The sequence below is a fragment of the Chironomus tepperi genome, unplaced genomic scaffold (genome assembly GCF_022539635.2).
Source record: "Chironomus tepperi strain 1889 unplaced genomic scaffold, CSIRO-AGI_Ctep_v1 contig_34, whole genome shotgun sequence".
Lineage (NCBI taxonomy): Eukaryota > Metazoa > Arthropoda > Insecta > Diptera > Chironomidae > Chironomus > Chironomus tepperi.
In genome coordinates this window covers 577,693-595,213 of record NW_027226156.1, presented here as the reverse complement: position 1 = coordinate 595,213, position 17,521 = coordinate 577,693, and the positions used below count along the sequence as shown (strand labels likewise).

At 34.0% G+C, this 17,521-nt stretch overlaps 7 protein-coding genes across 7 annotated transcripts; 4 read left to right on the top strand and 3 right to left on the bottom strand.

Moving 5' to 3' along the window:
* Positions 1–479: 479 nt before the first annotated feature.
* On the top strand, positions 480–1,710 carry LOC139097717 (alpha-amylase 2-like). Its single transcript, XM_070649669.1, has 4 exons — positions 480–1,091; positions 1,155–1,269; positions 1,326–1,631; positions 1,700–1,710. The coding sequence occupies exons 1-4, from the start codon at positions 480–482 to the stop codon at positions 1,708–1,710; spliced, it is 1,044 nt and encodes a 347-aa protein (XP_070505770.1).
* Positions 1,711–2,626: 916 nt separating this feature from the next.
* LOC139096243 (E3 ubiquitin-protein ligase COP1-like) lies at positions 2,627–6,200 on the top strand. Its single transcript, XM_070647951.1, has 4 exons — positions 2,627–4,313; positions 4,399–4,461; positions 4,521–4,745; positions 4,804–6,200. Exons 1-4 carry the CDS (start codon positions 2,721–2,723, stop codon positions 5,011–5,013), a joined length of 2,091 nt encoding a protein of 696 aa, XP_070504052.1. The 5' UTR covers positions 2,627–2,720; the 3' UTR covers positions 5,014–6,200.
* Positions 6,201–6,512: 312 nt separating this feature from the next.
* yellow-k (L-dopachrome tautomerase yellow-k) lies at positions 6,513–7,743 on the top strand. The gene is made up of 3 exons (XM_070649658.1): positions 6,513–6,854; positions 6,942–7,111; positions 7,284–7,743. The coding sequence occupies exons 1-3, from the start codon at positions 6,513–6,515 to the stop codon at positions 7,741–7,743; spliced, it is 972 nt and encodes a 323-aa protein (XP_070505759.1).
* A 2,634-nt stretch (positions 7,744–10,377) lies between these two features.
* On the bottom strand, positions 10,378–11,609 carry Dpck (Dephospho-CoA kinase). The gene is made up of 2 exons (XM_070648293.1): positions 11,191–11,609; positions 10,378–11,132 (listed from the first exon to the last, which is right to left on the bottom strand). Exons 1-2 carry the CDS (start codon positions 11,303–11,305, stop codon positions 10,543–10,545), a joined length of 705 nt encoding a protein of 234 aa, XP_070504394.1. The 5' UTR covers positions 11,306–11,609; the 3' UTR covers positions 10,378–10,542.
* Positions 11,610–11,677: 68 nt separating this feature from the next.
* Ufc1 (Ubiquitin-fold modifier conjugating enzyme 1) lies at positions 11,678–12,612 on the top strand. The gene is made up of 3 exons (XM_070648304.1): positions 11,678–11,919; positions 12,078–12,209; positions 12,281–12,612. Exons 1-3 carry the CDS (start codon positions 11,797–11,799, stop codon positions 12,536–12,538), a joined length of 513 nt encoding a protein of 170 aa, XP_070504405.1. The 5' UTR covers positions 11,678–11,796; the 3' UTR covers positions 12,539–12,612.
* A 1,735-nt stretch (positions 12,613–14,347) lies between these two features.
* On the bottom strand, positions 14,348–14,862 carry LOC139096470 (histone H2A, orphon-like). The gene is given in 1 exon segment (XM_070648186.1): positions 14,348–14,862. A coding segment is annotated over 1 exon segment (378 nt). The 3' UTR covers positions 14,348–14,484.
* Positions 14,863–16,230: 1,368 nt separating this feature from the next.
* Positions 16,231–16,982, bottom strand: LOC139095297 (histone H1, orphon). The gene has a single exon (XM_070646608.1). It carries the CDS (start codon positions 16,957–16,959, stop codon positions 16,231–16,233), a length of 729 nt encoding a protein of 242 aa, XP_070502709.1. The 5' UTR covers positions 16,960–16,982.
* Between the last annotated feature and the right edge of the window lie 539 nt (positions 16,983–17,521).

Genomic DNA, 17,521 nt, shown 5'->3' with positions numbered 1-17,521 from the left:
GTTTTAAGCCTTACAATTTCTAGGTCAAATTCATTTGAATATTGTCAATGTTGCATACGTAATTCATCTAACCTTATCAATAATTATCATCGCCAACACTTTTGACGCATCACTCTTGTTTTTTATTTACAATTTCCAGAAAATCGTCTAATCCGATTTCATTGCCATTGACCGTGACTCATTTGAATGTCATAATTTCATTATCAATGCTATATGATCTGATATACTTTTAATGACTTTTAATCACAGCATGATCTTGTTAGTGCATATGCTATAAATTAGGCCTGAAAAGTGCATATGAAGTTTAGTTGAATTAGTGAATTTGGATAAAGTTAAGGCAAAAGTTTGAAAAAATATATGAATTTGTATATTAAGTGGTGAATTTAGTCGAGCATAAGTGTGGTGAATTCCAATCAATTCTGCATTTTCACCTCAATATCAATTATTCCCAACATCGAAACTCCAAAATTCTCCTCAAAATGCCAACAAAAGCCATAATCTTCACAATATTCATCACTTCCATCACATGTAACAAAAATTCCTACATTCATGAAGGTCGGACTGGAATCGTACAACTTTTCGAATGGAAATTCAGTGACATTGCAAGAGAATGTGAATTTTTAGGTCAAGTAGGTTATGGAGCTGTTCAAGTGTCACCCGTGACAGAACCAAAAGTTACTGATTCATATAGTTGGTACTATAGATACTCTCCAGTGTCATATAAAGTCATTAGTCCATCAGGCAATATCGATAGCTTCCGCGAGATGGTAAAAGAGTGTCAAAAACATAAAATAAGAATTTATGTCGATGTTGTAGCTAATCACATGGCAAATGGCGACGGAGATGTTTATGGATACAATAAAAGTATGGGATATCCGAAAGAACTTAAATATCCAGAAGTTCCATACACTCATGCTGATTTTAATGAAAATTGTGAATTGAAAGATTTCAGTAACGCATTTCAGATAAGGAATTGTCGTGTTGATGGATTGCCTGACTTGAATCAAGCGAATGAAAATGTTCGTGAAAAAATTATTGAATTGATGAACTTACTGATTGACAATGGAGCTGCAGGGTTCAGAATGGACTCGGTAAATAACAATTAGAGTATTTTAAATAATTAACGGTTTTTAAAAATTCAAATTTTGCTTTAGGTTAAAAACATGTGGCCAACTGACTTGGCAGTCATTTACAAACGAATAAATAATTTAAAGACAGAATTTGACTTTCCAGCAGATTCAAAGCCATTCATTTATCAGGAAGTCATAGGTATGAGGTTCATATTGACTTAAAATCCTTATTAGCCTAAATCATAATCATTTCAGATCTAGGAGGTGAAGCAATCTCAAAAACCGAGTACATTGGTCTGGGTCTCGTCACCGAATACCTTTGCTCAAATGTACTTGGTCTCGTCTTTCAAGGCAAGAAGCCAATGCATGGCTTACTGAAATGGGGACCAGAACGTGGCTTTGTTCCATCCAATGACGCCATAGTCTTCATTGACAACCACGACAATCAGAGGCTGTTTGTCAAAGGATTCACAGAAATTCTCAATTTCAAGGACAAAAGACGTTACATTTTAGCAAATGCCTTCATGCTTGCTACTCAATATGGAGTTCCTAAGATTATGAGTTCATTTTATTTTGAGAATGCCTTCGACGGACCACCGATGGATCAAGAGAACCAAATCACATCACAGACAATTACTGAGGACGGACAGTGTGAGCAGCCGTGGATCTGCGAGCACCGGTGGCCACAAATTGTCGAAATGGTAAAGTTCAGAAATGTCGTCGGAAACTCATCGCTCACAAATTGGGCAGACAATGGACAGAATCAGGTTGCATTCTGCAGAGGAAAGCTTGGATTTATAGCATTTAACAATGAATTGTCACTGAATTTGAAGACAACAGTCAAGGCCTGTGTACCACCTGGGAAGTATTGTGACATCATGACTGGCGGTAAAGTAAACAGCACATGTGTTGGAGATGAAATTGTCGTTGATGAAGATGGAAAAGTTGAAATTTTTATTTCATGGGAAAAGGAAGTGCCGATGATTGCTATTCATGTTGAGTCTAAGGTTGATTAAGTTTAAGTCAATCCAATCATTATGACTGAATAAAATTTTTTTAAAAATATTTTAATTTTTATTTATTAATGTATAAATAAGTTAAAGAACTAAGTAGTGCTACAACCGGCATCTATTGGTAATCATGTCATCTACGCCAACAAGTCATCTAATTCATATTGCACATCAACGAATTTTGAAACACGTGAGATAGGAAAAAAATTTGAAAATGCAAAATAAATCAAAAGCGTGTAAAAACATTAAGTAAGCTCCACCAATAGGAATCGAGCTAGAATGAATCTGAACTTCCACGTGTATATAGGATTGATGTATTCATATTTAATTTAAATGAATAAATTCTTTTGCAGGTTATGTTTCTTCTACGTCATGTTTCCCAAAATAGGACATAATCAGACAATTTTTCAGGAAGGATCTGAAGTTTTAACTCGAATACATCTTAAAAATAATGAAAAAACTTCTCAGCACGGAAGTTCACGACTCATATCAATCATTATCATTATTTTGATGTATTCTACACTCTCAAAGCTTCAATTTCTCTTAGTAAAAATCGAATAAGTAGGTAGCTAAAAATAAAAATTTTCGCATTTAAATTAACTTGACTTAAAAGATTCTGAATGATCGAATAGCATTAAAGATGCCAAGAAGGCAAAGTTTAGAACGGAATCCAAGCAATTCGAGTGACTTAAATCCACGAAAGAAGATGAATAAGGAAAAAGACATAAAAAAGTCAACAACAACAACAAATTTATCACAATTTTTGTGTCCAATATGTTTCAGTACAATTTGTGAGGCAACAATCACGAGATGTGGACATACGTTCTGTAACAAGTGCATCCAAAAGTCTATAGACATCAACAAGTCATGTCCAAAATGTAACAGCACACTTACGACTGATCAAATATTTCCAAATTTTCTCCTCAATGAATTGATATCAAAACATTTAATGGAGCAGCAGGAAATGGAACGAATGTTTCCAGGCACACAAGGTATTGAGGATGAGGATGGTGCACTGGATAATCTCAAGTCATTCCTGACAACAGAATCAATTGAGAAATTGTCACTACCGGATATTAATATAGTTTTGGATATTTTTACCCAACGAAAGATCCTGTTGGAAGCGGAATCAATTACAGCACAGAACAAGTTACTTCATGAGTTCCTGCAGCATTTGATGAAGCAGACTGAGCAGCAACAGCGTGAGCTTGAGAAGAAAATTCGTTTAATTAAGAATGACATTAAAGTGGTCGAAAATATCCTCAAAAATGTCCAAAATTCATGTCCAAAAATTGAGGATGTCGAGAAGCAGTTCGAGAAAAGTACAGCAAGTTCCGCATCAGATCCTAGTGGATCTAGCTCCGCCGGTCAAGAACTTGATGCAATTAAGAATGAAATGAAGCAATTAATTACAGACATTGACTCATCGATGCCAAATAATGATCAACAAACAGCACTTCCGTTATCACAGTCAGCAACTTATAAGATCCGGAAGCAGCGAATGTTTCAGCATTTTGATGACTTTGTCAAGTGCTACTTTACAAATCGTGCCGAAGATTTGCATTTTCAGAGTGAGGAGGAGCTGATGATTATGGAGACAAATGAGCAGGCAGTTCCAGCACAGCCAACAACAGTACCGGATGTTCCAAAAACCAGTAAAACATTAGATGTGTTTAGAGATAATCTGGTAAAATTTAGCAAATACAATCAGCTACGGACATTGTCAACACTCAATTACTCGAATGAGAATACAATGCTTCCATCCACAATTGTCAGTTCCATTGAGTTTGACAAGGATTCGGAGTTTTTCGCCATTGCTGGCGTGACTAAGCGGATTAAAATTTTTGACTACTATGCAAGTATTCGTGATGCTGTTGTGGACATAAAGCATCCAATCAATGAGATGATTTGTACCAGTAAGATCTCATCCATATGTTGGAATTCGTACTTTAAGGAGATCTTAGCAGCGTCCGACTATGAAGGACTTGTGACTGTCTATGATGTTGAGACGAGAGTGAGGAAGAGGATCTTCCAGGAACATGATAAGAGGTGCTGGTCGGTCGACTTTAATGAAATTGATACAAAATTGTTAGCATCTGGAAGTGATGACGCGAGAGTAAAGTTATGGTCAATTGATTGTGAGAATTCAGTTGCAACATTGGAAGTAAAGACAGCAAATGTCTGTTGTGTCAAGTTTAATCCAAAGAGTTCCTGTCATTTGGCTTTTGGATCGGTGAGTATTGGGAATTATTTTATGTAGGATGGGAAATGGACATATGTGGATGTGAGCTCAAAATTTAATAAATCATGTTTTTCAGGCTGATCACTGTGTTCATTATTATGATCTAAGAAATCTGAAGGAGCCACTGTTGATTTTGAAGGTAAGTAACTCAAACCTTATCAAAAAATTAATAATGTTACATCAAGTTTCTAATTTTAGGGTCACAAAAAAGCCGTCTCATACGTGAAGTTCTTGAATACAAATGAAATAATTTCTGCTGGAACTGATGGACAGTTAAAGTTATGGGACATCAATAAACAACCATACTGTGTAAGATCATTCGTTGGAGGTCACATTAATGAGAAGAATTTTGTTGGATTAGCTACAAATGGTGACTATATAGCATGTGGAAGTGAAGACAATTCGTTATGTATTTACTATAAGGTATGGATGATCACTAGCTTCTTAAATCCTAGATAATAAACTAAATTCTCAATTATAGGGTCTCAGCAAGCAGCTCTTCAACCTCCGATTTGATCTACAGCAACAGCAACGTTACAGCGGCTACGACATTGACACAAAAGTCGGTTCATCAGACAACGAGTTCGTCTCTGCCGTATGCTGGAAAAAGTCACACTCACCAGCCCAACAATCAAATGTTATAATTGCGGGTAATTCTAAGGGCATCATTAAAATTTTGGAGCTTGTTTAAGAATTTAGTTTATTTTTTAAGGAATTTTTTTGAGGATTTTGATGAAAATTTTAATCATAAAAAAATAAAAGTAAAAAAAATATCGCTTAAAAATGTTAAAAACTATAAAATTTAGAAATATGATAATTGATGTGTAGGAATTGATAGAAAAACAAAAACATTTAAAATGTCATGCTTAAAACTTTAAACTAGCGATGCTGAAAATATTTAAATATTACTAAAAGGAGGGGGGTCTTGGGGGATGTGTCGATGGGGATTTTTTTATTAAAGTTTCTATTTTTTTTAAAATTTTCAATTTTTTCTTTTAAATTTTCAATTTTTTCTTTTTCAATTTTTTAAAATTTTCAAATTTTCTTCTAATTTTTAATTTTTAGATTTTTCAGAATTTTTATTTTACTAAAATTTCATTTTTAAGACTTAAAAATACCCCAATTCCAACAGACCACCCCAATAACTCCCCCCGTTCAATGGGAACTTAAATCGCATCAACTTTTTTTCAAAAGTTCCCATTTAATTGACTGATTAATTGCGTTAACATATTGAAAAACAAAAAAAAAAATATTTTCCTTTCTTCCAAAACTCTAGAAAATATTATAAACTTGAATAATGTAGAAAATTAAAATTATAAAATTTGTATAAAATGTGAAAATTTTGTTGATATTTTTTTGTTACTTAAAGTAAAAAAAAAATATATTTTCTTAATTATATTTGAGATGAAATCAATAATTTTAATGATAATGGATATTTGATGATGATATAGGGTCTGTTAATTAATCAAAAGAAATATTATGGAGAGGGTAGGGGTCAACCAAGGAGGTTCAACAGCGTTTGATTCCTCTTATAAGTCACCAAGAATAATTTCTAGAATAACACCAAAATAATAGTTCAGGTACTCAAAAAACAGCACCAAAGCTGGTTGCTTGGATGTACCCTAAATTTACCCTAAGGTGCACCCATCCAACCAGTTCCAGATCCTCTCAGACCCTTAATGGTACTTCCTTTAAAAGGAACAATATGTATGTGTACGACAATGAAATCAAAAATACATTTATGGATGGTTTAGGAATAAGTATAAGACAGTCGAGCATTAGTCTCACTGAAATGAGCAAAGCACATTGAAAATTTATGAAAAATTATTCATCAAAAATTGAAGCAATAAAAAAAGTTTCAGAAAATTTAAATAAAAATTTAGTTTAATCAAATTTCAAATTTTCAACCAGGAATCGTGTGTAGAACACGACTTTAGACACTTCACATACATAAAATACCAAAAATGCATCAAAACCAGTGAAATGTCTGTACATTTCGCTCTGTTTACCAACAATAATTTTGTATATCAAGCAACAATTTAGCCTTACCTCAGCAGTTCCATCACATTCTTTTCATTCAAGCTTCCTCGTTCAATTCAGTCATCAAGTGCCATTCCACATATTCAGTTCAAAAAAATGTCAAAATTTCTCTTCATTTTCTGTTTGTGCCTCAACTTCATCTGCAGCTCAATGTCATGGACATTGTCATCCCTAGACATGACCACAAATGACACATCAATCCTTCACGTGTCTGTTTACTACAATCGAGCATTTTTATGTCTACAACATCAAAATGACACACAAAAGCCAACATTTATTGAAGCTACATGGCCTGAAAATTTGATTGGTGTAAAACCGAAAATTTTTCCAAGTGAGTCGCAGTTTAAAAAGAGAAGTGGAAAGTGTCGAGGTATACAGCAGGGTAAAGCCACAGATATTGATGAAAAAGGTAGATTGTGGCTGATTGATGAAGGAACTGACAAATGTGCACCGAAAATTTTTGTCTATGATTTACTGTATTTTAATGAAGAAGTAAGTTGGTCATTTGTTAATGATGTGCAGTTAGGGACACAGTTTAGTGACATATGATGTAATTTGCTATATATGAAATACTTTTAGGTCCATTTTATGGCATTTGATCTCTTACTAGGCAAGAAATTCTCCAAAATAGTAGTTGACCCTGTTCAGTGTGAAAACGGTGACACAAGAGCTTATATTAGCCTCTATGGACAGGATTATTTGCTAGTTTACTCGATGAATGAGAGAAAAATTGGAAAACTAAAGTTTACGTAAGTATCTTGGGCTCTTTTTGGCTCTCTTTTATTCTTTAAGATACTCTTTGACTCTCTATGGCTCTTTTGGACCCTTCGAGACCCCCATCAACCTAGTACTCCACTCAAATCCCACAAATATAACAAAATTTACATAAATAAATTTAAATATTTAATAAAATACTTTCAGCAATGAGTATATTCAGCCATCAAAGTCTCTCTCATTCACCGAAATGCTTATAACACAACAAAAAGACCAAATGTATATAACAGACTCATCTACAGGCAACCTGTATTCCATGAACCTTACACCAATCAGATATCTTAATTTTTCAATCGTTGAATCTAAAAAAATGTCAATCAGAAGTCCATTAACCTATATTGGAGCTCTGTTAGGACCAGCAAAGTCATTAACATCAAATTCAGATGGAGTTGTGCTGTACATCATCCCTAAATTCTCAACAGTTGTCATGTGGGATCCAAGAACTCCACTTACCGCTGAATGGCATGAAGTTATTTATCAAACAACTGATGATCTCAGTCAGATTCTATGTGGACAGAAAGGCAGTGTCTATGTGATTAATGAAAAAGTTGTTAAAATTACAAGAACTGGAAATTGGAAGCATGCTGTAAAGATTCATGTTGCATAAAATAAAAATGAAATTGCTGAATATATTTATTATTTTTATAGTTCATCCAAGGTTGCAGGTCTGCAAATTTGGACGAATCTTATTTTTTATAGACTCAAATGTCATACTTTGATTTTCAGTAGAATCAGAGCTATTTTGAAGAGCTTAGTGCTTATTAAATTTTAAAGCATTTTTTCTTTTTAGGAATTTTAGTCCCTTGAGGAGGAGCAGCTGTTGTCTCAGCAATTGTCACTGGTGTTGTCTTAACAGTTGTCTCTGTAGTTGTCACTGTAGTTGTCTCTGTAGTTGTCACTGTAGTTGTCTCAGGAGCAGTCTGATTTTTATATTGACAGAAAAAGTAACTATCTGCATATGTTAAACAGTCTCTCACGATCATATTAGTAGTTGACGCTACAAAGGCACACATTCCATTTGTTTCGATAGTTCCAGAAATTAATGAAGATTTTTCAGTAGGATTTGTATATATCATCCAAATGCTACTATTGAAAACTGAATTAAAATTCAAATAGACGTTTGTTTTAATAGAAGCAAATAAATAGAATGGTGCATCATAGGTTCCATCATTATCAGTGAATTTATATTCAAAAAATGACATTCCATTTTGTTTGCAAAAATTGATGGCATTTGGTGTAGTCATTGTTTGATTTATGAAGCATGCAAGTTCTATATACTCAGATGTTGTGGCATTTTTAATATCTACGGTATTGCTGCAAACACTTAGATTTGGGTCACCATTTACGCGATTACGTACCATTACTGTGAAAAAATATAAGTATTTAGAAGTGTACAGGAGATGAGGTATTAAGTCAATATTACAACACGATAGCACACGATAGCACGGTACAGGTGGTTTGCTTTTAACACGTGTGCTTACAGTGTAAAGGGCGAAACCTTCAAAAAATTTCAGTTCCCTTTATCATGTTTTAACGTACCCAAATCCAAATCTAGTCTTAATATTAAAATCCAATCAAGCTAAATAATCCGACATGGATTCTGACTGAGTACAATTTCTCCGGTGGAACGACATGGAATATTTGGTACCATTGGTAAGGGATAGACATACCACTTTACCATAACTAGTGTATAATTCTACTGTACCAGTGGTGTACCTATACCCTACCGCACAACCATGGTTTTTTGAAATTCCGATCACGATGGAGAACAAAACAGCTCTCCTGACTTAATTCAGCATAGTTTAAAAATAGTACTAAAATCAATTACTTACAGTTAATAATGATGAGGCTTAAAAAGCAACACGATGTGAATTTAATCATGTTTTCTTCTCAAGGATCGATTTAATCGGTTTGAGTATGTAATGATGAAACTCTTGTTACAATTTAATTCCTTGTGGCCACAATTGATTCTTTTTATACAAAAATTATCATACTTATCGATACATATCATTTTTTATAATTTAAACCAGTGATGGGCAACCTGTTTTTCACAGCACATAATGGTGTCTTTAAAGTTTTTTGGAAATGCAGTGAAATGCCATGAATCGAATGTTGTGTGCAGTTTCGGTATTGGCATTACCACCAAGTTGTGTCGTGAAAAATATTGGGTTGTCCATCACTGATTTAAATACATATAAAGGAACAATTTTTATGTTCACAATGTGTGGAATAAGCTTCAAGTGTTAAATAAGTTCTCGTCTTTAAAACATTGAAAATTTCATTGCTGCATATCGAACATACTGATTGTTACTGATATAATGCCGAAAGAAATTCTTAAAGGATGGTCCTTTGCAGATTCGATTGTATCATGTCGAATATCTACATAGGAAAATTTTGAGATAGATAATAAGCAAGGAGCTACGCAGTAAACGTGTTAGAACAATAAACGTGAACATTTTGTTTTTCAAAACAGTGCGGCAGGTGTACTTTGTTTGTTCATATTTATTTGCTAATAATTAAAAACTGGGTTTTTGAAGATGATAATTATTGTAAGTAGCGTTGAATTCCCTTTAATAATAAAAAAATAATCATTTTGATAATCTAAAGAATTTACTTTTTATTTTTCATTTCTCAGCCATTACCACAATAATATATTGAACCACAAAAAGACGATTTGCATGTAACACAAAGCTATTCTTATAAAGACTTGTCATTTCCTTTTGTTGCTTACTTTGGAATTGTGTTTTAGGTTGACTTGAAGTTGACACCAGAGTTGGGTAGATTCCATTATTAAATAGACTATTTTGACATGTCTAATCTTGGCAATTCTGGTTGATGTAACCAAGACTGCAAATTATTACTCTACGAATCCCAAAATGTATGCAACAAAAAGCAATTCAAGCCTCAAAGAATCCCAGAGAGAATATTAAAAATTACTAAATTTATAACAATTAAACTATTAATGCCTAAAACCGTAAGTGATGTAAAACTGTTCAGCTGATGAACTGTCGATCAGTTTAATGATAAAACTACCAAAGAAACGATAATTGATTGTTCTTAACTTGAGAATACTGAACCATGTATTGCAGAAAGTTGAGACAAGAATAAAAAGAAAGATCCTAAGGCATGGAGTAATCACAAGCATAGACATCTAAGACTAGTCAAATTTCGACTGAAATTCTTGTTGATTACCTTTAAGAAGTCTAAAGAATCACAATTCCAACTGACAGAATAGTAAAGATTCAAAGAAAATTCAGACTATAATCCATAGATTCATAGTCGAGTCGTTGCTTAATGCTTTATTACTTAAATCACCTCAATTCATCAAAACCAAACAACATTTTTACATCACTAATGAACCACAACAGAACTAACATATTTGAACATGAAATTTCCAGCTCATAAGTTATGTGAGGAACTTGTATTTCTTATTAAGCAGCCACGCAACACCCGCAATGATTGAAAAGGCAGAAGCCAGTAAAATTCCTCTCAACTTCCAATGATGATTGCTTTCCATAAGAATCTTAATAATACTTAAAGCTTGATCCTCCATGTCTTGTTGAGATCCAGAATTCTCAATGACATAATGTGACATCTTTGCCTTCTCATCGAGCGACATTTGAGCCTTAATTCTCTTTTTAGCTTCCGTTAGTGATAAACTATTGCGATCAATTAGTCGCGAGATCTGGATGTCCTCCTCAGTCACGACACAAATGATTTTATAAATGTAATTAATTAAATTGCTATTGACTTCAAAGAGTAGTGGCAGTTCCAGCACAACAAAGTTCTTTCCGCGAATAAAATACTTGAAAATTTGCCTATAAATCTCAAAATGAATGACTGGATGTGTGATACGATTGAGAATTCTTCGCTTTTCGACATCATCAAAGATTATTTGGCCTAATTTTTCACGATTTAAAGTTTGGTCCTCGTTAAAGACTTCATCGCCGAAGCTATCCTTGATTTTCTTCCATGCTGGTTTTCCAGGCTCGACGACTAAAATTTTAAAAAAAATTGTAAATTTCCAGAAAAATTCAAATGTTGAGCAATTTACTTTCTCTTGAGATGGCATCAGCATTTACGACTGGAACATCGTAATATTTTTGAAAAACTTCACAAACTTTTGTCTTTCCACATGCTATTCCACCTGTTACTGCCACCAGGAACATTTTTGGGCGTGATTCTTAATTACTTTTTCAATATTCTTATTTTCTTGAAATTAAATTTGATGTTTGGTAAATGTTGAGTTACATAAGATGCAAAATGTGCCCAACTCAGTTGTGTTTGTGTTAAAATTTATTAAAATTTAATTTTTTTATTGCTTACTGAATTAAATTTTGATAAAAAATTATTGAAAAATTCAAGAATGTTCAGAAAAAATTCACAATTTCAGTGAAAAGCTACAACTTTGTGTGTATTTTTGAGGGATTTACGGAATTTACTACGATAAATTGACTAATACATACACAGTCAGCTGTTAATGTTGACACAGAATTTCCAAAACATTATTTGGCCAACAAGGGGAAGCAATTTTACATATTTGGCTACTTTCCTTCCCCTCGTCAGTCGTTTCACGTCGACAACTTTTTCATAAAAACAATACTTTCACAGCAGCTCTCACTTAGTTCAATTTTAAAAAATTTCAATATTTTAGCTAATTATGGTTGATGCAAGTACCAAGAAGACTCTCCAGAACATTCCGTTATTGCAGACGCGAGCATCACCCCGTGATAAGGACTTGTGGGTTCAGAGATTAAAGGAGGAATATCAGGCATTGATTAAGGTATGAATTTGTGAAAAGTTTTTGGTTTGTTGATCAATTTTGTTAAGATTCATGGTTTTCAAGCTTGAAAATCCACAAATTTCATTGAAGTTCTTCAATTTGCTATAAAAGTTTCTTAATAAATCCACAAGAATTTAATAATTGATCTCATTTTGCAGTATGTCCAAAACAATAAAACATCTGACTCAGACTGGTTCAGATTAGAGAGCAACAAGGAAGGAACAAGATGGTTTGGCAAGTGCTGGTACGTCCATAATCTTCTAAAGTACGAGTTTGATGTGGAATTTGATGTAAGTATTGAGTTTTTTGTGTGCTTGATGTGTAGGAATGGTTTTTAAATGCATCTGAAATCTCTTTCCAGATCCCCGTGACATACCCAACAACAGCACCTGAAATCGCTCTCCCAGAACTCGACGGAAAGACAGCAAAAATGTATAGAGGAGGTAAAATCTGTCTGACAGAGCATTTCAAACCACTTTGGTCAAGAAATGTACCAAAATTTGGAATCGCTCATGCCATGGCTCTCGGTCTAGCTCCATGGTTGGCTGTTGAGATTCCAGATTTGATTGAGAAAGGAATCATCGAGTACAAGGAAAAGGGCGAGACATCGAATAGTTAGTGATATTAAAGCTGAACAAAATTTATGAAAAATTTGATTTTATTTGAATAAAAAAATTTAAGTTTGTTAATTAATTTGAGTTTGTTGAGCTTCATCCTCTTCGTCATCATTTCGCCATACTAGTGGTTTTGGTGTCAATCCAACAAAACTTTTGATTCCATGACAAAGTCTCTGCAGTCTCCTCACAAATCTGATTGCAATTTTTGTGTAAGTTGAGACACTTTTTTTTGCGATTGTTCTCGTGACTGCTGGATAGTCTCTTGGTTTCGTTCGCCTAGTTCGTGGTTCTTCTCTGATTGTCTCTTCTTCAGTGTTTTGGGCTTGTTGATGTCTTTCTCTCTTTTCAGCTTCTGATTTGAGTTTGAGGTACTTTCTCTTGAGTAGGGACACACGAAGGTCCCGTTTTTTGCGTAGTCGACTCATTTTAGTTTGAGTTACTGAGATTGTTGATGGTAAGGGGAGATCTTTGGGTTATTAGTTCTGAATCTCAGTAGTTTTTATGAGTTCTTGTAATTAGGATTAATTATACAAGTTGGAGATGATTTGATATCCTTAATAATTTAATACTAAGAACAAATTTAATAATTTTGTATGGAACTCCTTACAAATAGAGCAAAGATTAATGAATGTCTCAAAAACTTTTGAAACTTAGGATTTAAAACTACCAAAAATTTGAGAAACTTTTTTTTTGATGTAAACATTGATAAAGTTTGAAAAGTCAGTATGAACTGTAACGGACTCTGATGTGTAGCTCAAAAGACTATGACTTAATAGACCATTAAAATAATTTATGATTTTTTTTTTTAATTTTCAATGCTCAATATTTTATTAAATTTATTAACTTTACAACTTGTTCAATTGTCTTTCTTGGCACTTCAGTTGAATCCTCACATCCTTCAGCGAACCTCAACCTGTCAACCAAGTCCTCATCTCCCACTCCTTCTCCTTTTAGTTCTGAATCAATCCCAATCGTCTTTGAATAATTCTGATGATTCCAATCAATGCATCACGAATTCCCTTAACGAAATTTGGGAAAAGATCTGCGATACTAACTGGTGCTGCTGTAACTCCAAAATTGCACAATACTGCAATCAAAACGATGAAGAAAGCAAATGCAATAAACTTGATTGATGCCATTGTAGATTAGATTTTGAACTGATGATAATTTGACAATATGCAATAAGCTTTTATACTCAATCATGATCATGTGTTGCAACAAAGAGAACTAGAAGCAATAACTGTGAAAAAATGTGCGTGACGATAAGCAAAACAGGAATATTGCAAAGTTTAAAGTGTGACATGCAAATTAAGAAAATGTGAATGAACGATGTTGTTGATTGTTTTGCGTAGAACCGAAAACGTGGAAATATACGGAAGCTTTGTTTGTGATTTGATATGATTTTGTGAATATTACGTTGCATTAGTGATCAGAAGTATCACAGAATCAGAAGTTTTAGTATCATGGACTATTCTGTTCTATCCTTTTCTGAGCTAATATTGCCATTTGGGATCTTAAGATCTGATTTGTGTACCAGTAAAAAGGTTTTTGAGTCAACTGACTCATTTGTGAACTAATAGATCCTTTTGTGCAACAATGTACCATTTTGTGAGCCAATAGACTCAAATTTGTGAGAAACAGACTAAATTTGGGACTCAATTGTGATACAACAGACTCAACTTGCGAGCCAACAGACTCTACTTGGGAGCCAACAGACTCTACTTGTGAGCCAACAGACTTAATTCATGAATCCACGAAACTGTCTTATAAATGACCTATCTAGAAAGTAAAACAAGAAAAAATTCGAGAAATTCATTTTTAAAATTCTTTATTTATTCTTATTCCTTCAAAACATCACAGTCAATACAAAAAAAAGTCTTTCCCATTGTCCATAAAATTCATCAAAAAATCAGTCGTCATCAGAATTTTCACTTAGCCTCGAAAATGCTTATGCTTTCTTGGATTCAGTCTTCTTTGGCAGCAATACAGCTTGAATGTTTGGCAAGACACCACCTTGAGCGATAGTCACACCCGACAATAATTTGTTCAATTCCTCGTCGTTCCTGATTGCCAATTGTAAATGTCTTGGAATGATTCTTGTCTTTTTGTTGTCACGAGCTGCATTTCCAGCCAATTCGAGAATTTCAGCGCCCAAATATTCCATAACAGCTGCAAGATATACTGGAGCTCCAGCACCGATACGTTCTGCATAGTGTCCTTTACGGAGTAATCGATGGATACGTCCAACTGGGAACTGAAGACCAGCACGACTTGAACGTGACTTTGCCTTTGCCTTAACTTTGCCGCCTTTTCCTCATCCAGACATTTTTTATTATTTTTTTTTGTGTTGTTGATGCTTGAAAACCAAAACTTGATATGTGTTGATGAATGTGGAATATTTGAGTATTTATACTAAAAATTGAGTACGGAGAAGTTGGGAGGCGTGGCTTAATGCTAAACGGCTGTATGAGAAGTTATAAAAGGAGGAGAAGTTTATGAAGAGTTTGTTATTTTTGTTTTGGATATTGGATGAGAAACTTGTGCCTTTTTAGGTAGATTAAAGCTGTTATAATGAGTTTTTTTGAGGAACTTAGAAAATTATTGGCCACAAAATTTAACTTTTGATGTATTTACTGATTTTTTGAATGACAAGATTAAGTGTCATACCATAGTTAGTCCAAATTTCTAATCATTAATCTAGATCATTCTGGAAGTACTTTTTGTACCTGCTATGAAAATTTCCCACACTTAAAATGCTATTAATCAATTAATAGTAATTTAAAATGTACTACCTGAGCCTAGAATTGGAATTAATGTGATCAACCATAATAATGGTACCTGGTAGTGATTCCTATGATTTATTTACATATGTCCTAAATAATACTCCATAAAATAATAAATTAATTTAATTACTAAGAATCCATGATCCCACCTGTTTTTTTTACAAATGAGTAAAGATCTTCTGGCTTTACTGACTAAAAAGGATTATGACGTTATGCTAATGGCTGTAGATAAATCGTGACAATGTCAATGCTTGGAAACGCCATTAATCTATATTCAGCTTCACATTAGCCTTTTGGTTGATGTACCCAAGGCTTACTAGGATATACAACTCCATCAAAGCTAACATGATAGCATTTGCATTTGTCTAGTCTTCATCAAAACCTAGTCTAGCTTAAAAACCACTTTTGTCTAGACATGGTTAACTGAAATTGATTCTGTAGTCTGTCTAGACATTAATTTATTGACAAGTCTCTGAATCAGGAATAGAAGCTAAAAATATTCTAGGAAGTCATTTGAAAATCATTGTTGCTACAATTATGAACAGCATTTTAAATCCCCAGAAGACAAGCCATTGATCTCTTTGGCTATGAAAACAGGAAGTGCAAGACATTCAGCATGATGCATGACTAAATTATTACTGCAATCCAAAAAGTCGTTAAAAATGAAGCGTCACTCTACTAACACAACTAAATGTCTGCATCTTGATTTGAACCCTAAATAATCTTGATTCTTAGATGCAGTCTTACCTGAATTTTTGTTCCTTACAACCCATATGCTTCATAATCAACCCTAAAAATACCTCAACCCCTAAAATTCATCATTTTTTTTAAATTTTTCTTCTTCAAAATTAATTTGGTAGCCCTGAAAAGGACTGATTTTTTTGGGGTTTTAAGATGCTTTCGTTAAGAATTTACTTTGCTTTCTTTGCTGCTGGCTTCTTGGCTGGCTTAGCTGCTGGTTTCTTTGCTGGCTTGGCTGCTGCTGCCTTTTTTGGTTTAGCATCCTTCTTGGCAGCTGGTTTCTTTGCTGCTGGCTTTGCTGCTTTTGGTTTTGGTGCTGCTGCCTTTTTGGCGGCTGGCTTAGCTGCTGGTTTCTTTGCAGCTGGCTTGGCTGCCTTTGTGGCTTTCTTTGCTTCTGGTTTCTTGGCTGCTGGCTTCTTGGCAACCTTTTTCTCACCAGTTACACGTTTTGGTTTTGTTGTTTTTGGTTTTGGTGTTGCTGGGACCTTCTTTGGCTTCTTGTCCACTTTCTTGGCGACTGGTGGAAGTTTGAAGGATCCTGATGCTCCCTTACCCTTGGCTTGCAACAATGTTCCTTTAGCAACGGATGCCTTTAAGAATTTCTTGATGAATGGAACCAATTTCTCAACATCAACCTTGTATTGAGCAGCAACGAACTTCTTGATGGCAATAAGTGATGATCCACCTCGTTCCTTCAATGTTGTGATGGCATTGACAACCATTTCACTGACTGGTGGATGAGTTGGTGCTACTTTTGGTTTCTTTGGCTTATCAGACTTCGGCTTTTCGGCTTTTGGTGCCTTTGGTGATTTTGGTGCCTTTTCCTTCTTGCCTTTTGGTGGTGATGCAACTGGTGCAGCTTCAACTGGTGCTTCGACTTCTGGTGCTGGGTCAGACATGATTAAGTTTTTTGGGTTTTTTTGATTTAATATTCACTGGATAAATGAAATTAAGAATTGTTTTGTTGATATTTGATGAAATTTGTCGGGGTTACTTGAACGTTATATGTTGATGGAAACGAAGCCTCATGAGAATTTTTTTGGCGCCAAAAATTTTAGGTAGTAAATGATGAAAAAGTTTAATTATTTTGATAATTTGTGGGTGGATTTTTGAAACTTTTATCAATTTGGATAGGAAATTCAAGGTAGAATTAGAATGTTTGGGGCTGGTTGTGGAAAATTTTGGATTTAATTGAAAATTTTTAATTTAAAATGGATTTTTTATGATTTTCGGCTGGAATTTTTCATGAAAAATTGATTAATTCAAGAACAGATGATTATCATGGAAATTTTGGTATCAAATTTTAAAGAAAATTCATCAATCTATAAGATTCATGAACAAAGTTCGTCCAAAAATTCGATTAATTATACTAAAATTCACTTCAAAGTCAGAATCAAATAAACGCAGAGAATTGCAAGAGAGCAAACAAAAAAGGCGAAGGAATTTGAAGATTTACCGTTG

Excerpts from the sequence above, each read along its gene's own strand:
- yellow-k (XM_070649658.1), top strand. The coding sequence starts at position 6,513 with ATGTCATGGACATTGTCATCCCTAGACATGACCACAAATGACACATCA. Across the intron at positions 6,855-6,941 it reads TACTGTATTTTAATGAAGAA|GTCCATTTTATGGCATTTGA; the intron begins GTAAGTTGGTCA and ends AAATACTTTTAG. Across the intron at positions 7,112-7,283 it reads ATTGGAAAACTAAAGTTTAC|CAATGAGTATATTCAGCCAT; the intron begins GTAAGTATCTTG and ends AAATACTTTCAG.
- Dpck (XM_070648293.1), bottom strand. The coding sequence starts at position 11,305 with ATGTTCCTGGTGGCAGTAACAGGTGGAATAGCATGTGGAAAGACAAAA. Across the intron at positions 11,133-11,190 it reads TGATGCCATCTCAAGAGAAA|TCGTCGAGCCTGGAAAACCA; the intron begins GTAAATTGCTCA and ends TTAAAATTTTAG.
- LOC139096243 (XM_070647951.1), top strand. The coding sequence starts at position 2,721 with ATGCCAAGAAGGCAAAGTTTAGAACGGAATCCAAGCAATTCGAGTGAC. Across the intron at positions 4,314-4,398 it reads GTCATTTGGCTTTTGGATCG|GCTGATCACTGTGTTCATTA; the intron begins GTGAGTATTGGG and ends CATGTTTTTCAG. Across the intron at positions 4,746-4,803 it reads CGTTATGTATTTACTATAAG|GGTCTCAGCAAGCAGCTCTT; the intron begins GTATGGATGATC and ends TCTCAATTATAG.
- LOC139095297 (XM_070646608.1), bottom strand. The coding sequence starts at position 16,959 with ATGTCTGACCCAGCACCAGAAGTCGAAGCACCAGTTGAAGCTGCACCA.
- LOC139097717 (XM_070649669.1), top strand. The coding sequence starts at position 480 with ATGCCAACAAAAGCCATAATCTTCACAATATTCATCACTTCCATCACA. Across the intron at positions 1,092-1,154 it reads CAGGGTTCAGAATGGACTCG|GTTAAAAACATGTGGCCAAC; the intron begins GTAAATAACAAT and ends ATTTTGCTTTAG. Across the intron at positions 1,270-1,325 it reads CATTTATCAGGAAGTCATAG|ATCTAGGAGGTGAAGCAATC; the intron begins GTATGAGGTTCA and ends TAATCATTTCAG.
- Ufc1 (XM_070648304.1), top strand. The coding sequence starts at position 11,797 with ATGGTTGATGCAAGTACCAAGAAGACTCTCCAGAACATTCCGTTATTG. Across the intron at positions 11,920-12,077 it reads AATATCAGGCATTGATTAAG|TATGTCCAAAACAATAAAAC; the intron begins GTATGAATTTGT and ends CTCATTTTGCAG. Across the intron at positions 12,210-12,280 it reads AGTTTGATGTGGAATTTGAT|ATCCCCGTGACATACCCAAC; the intron begins GTAAGTATTGAG and ends ATCTCTTTCCAG.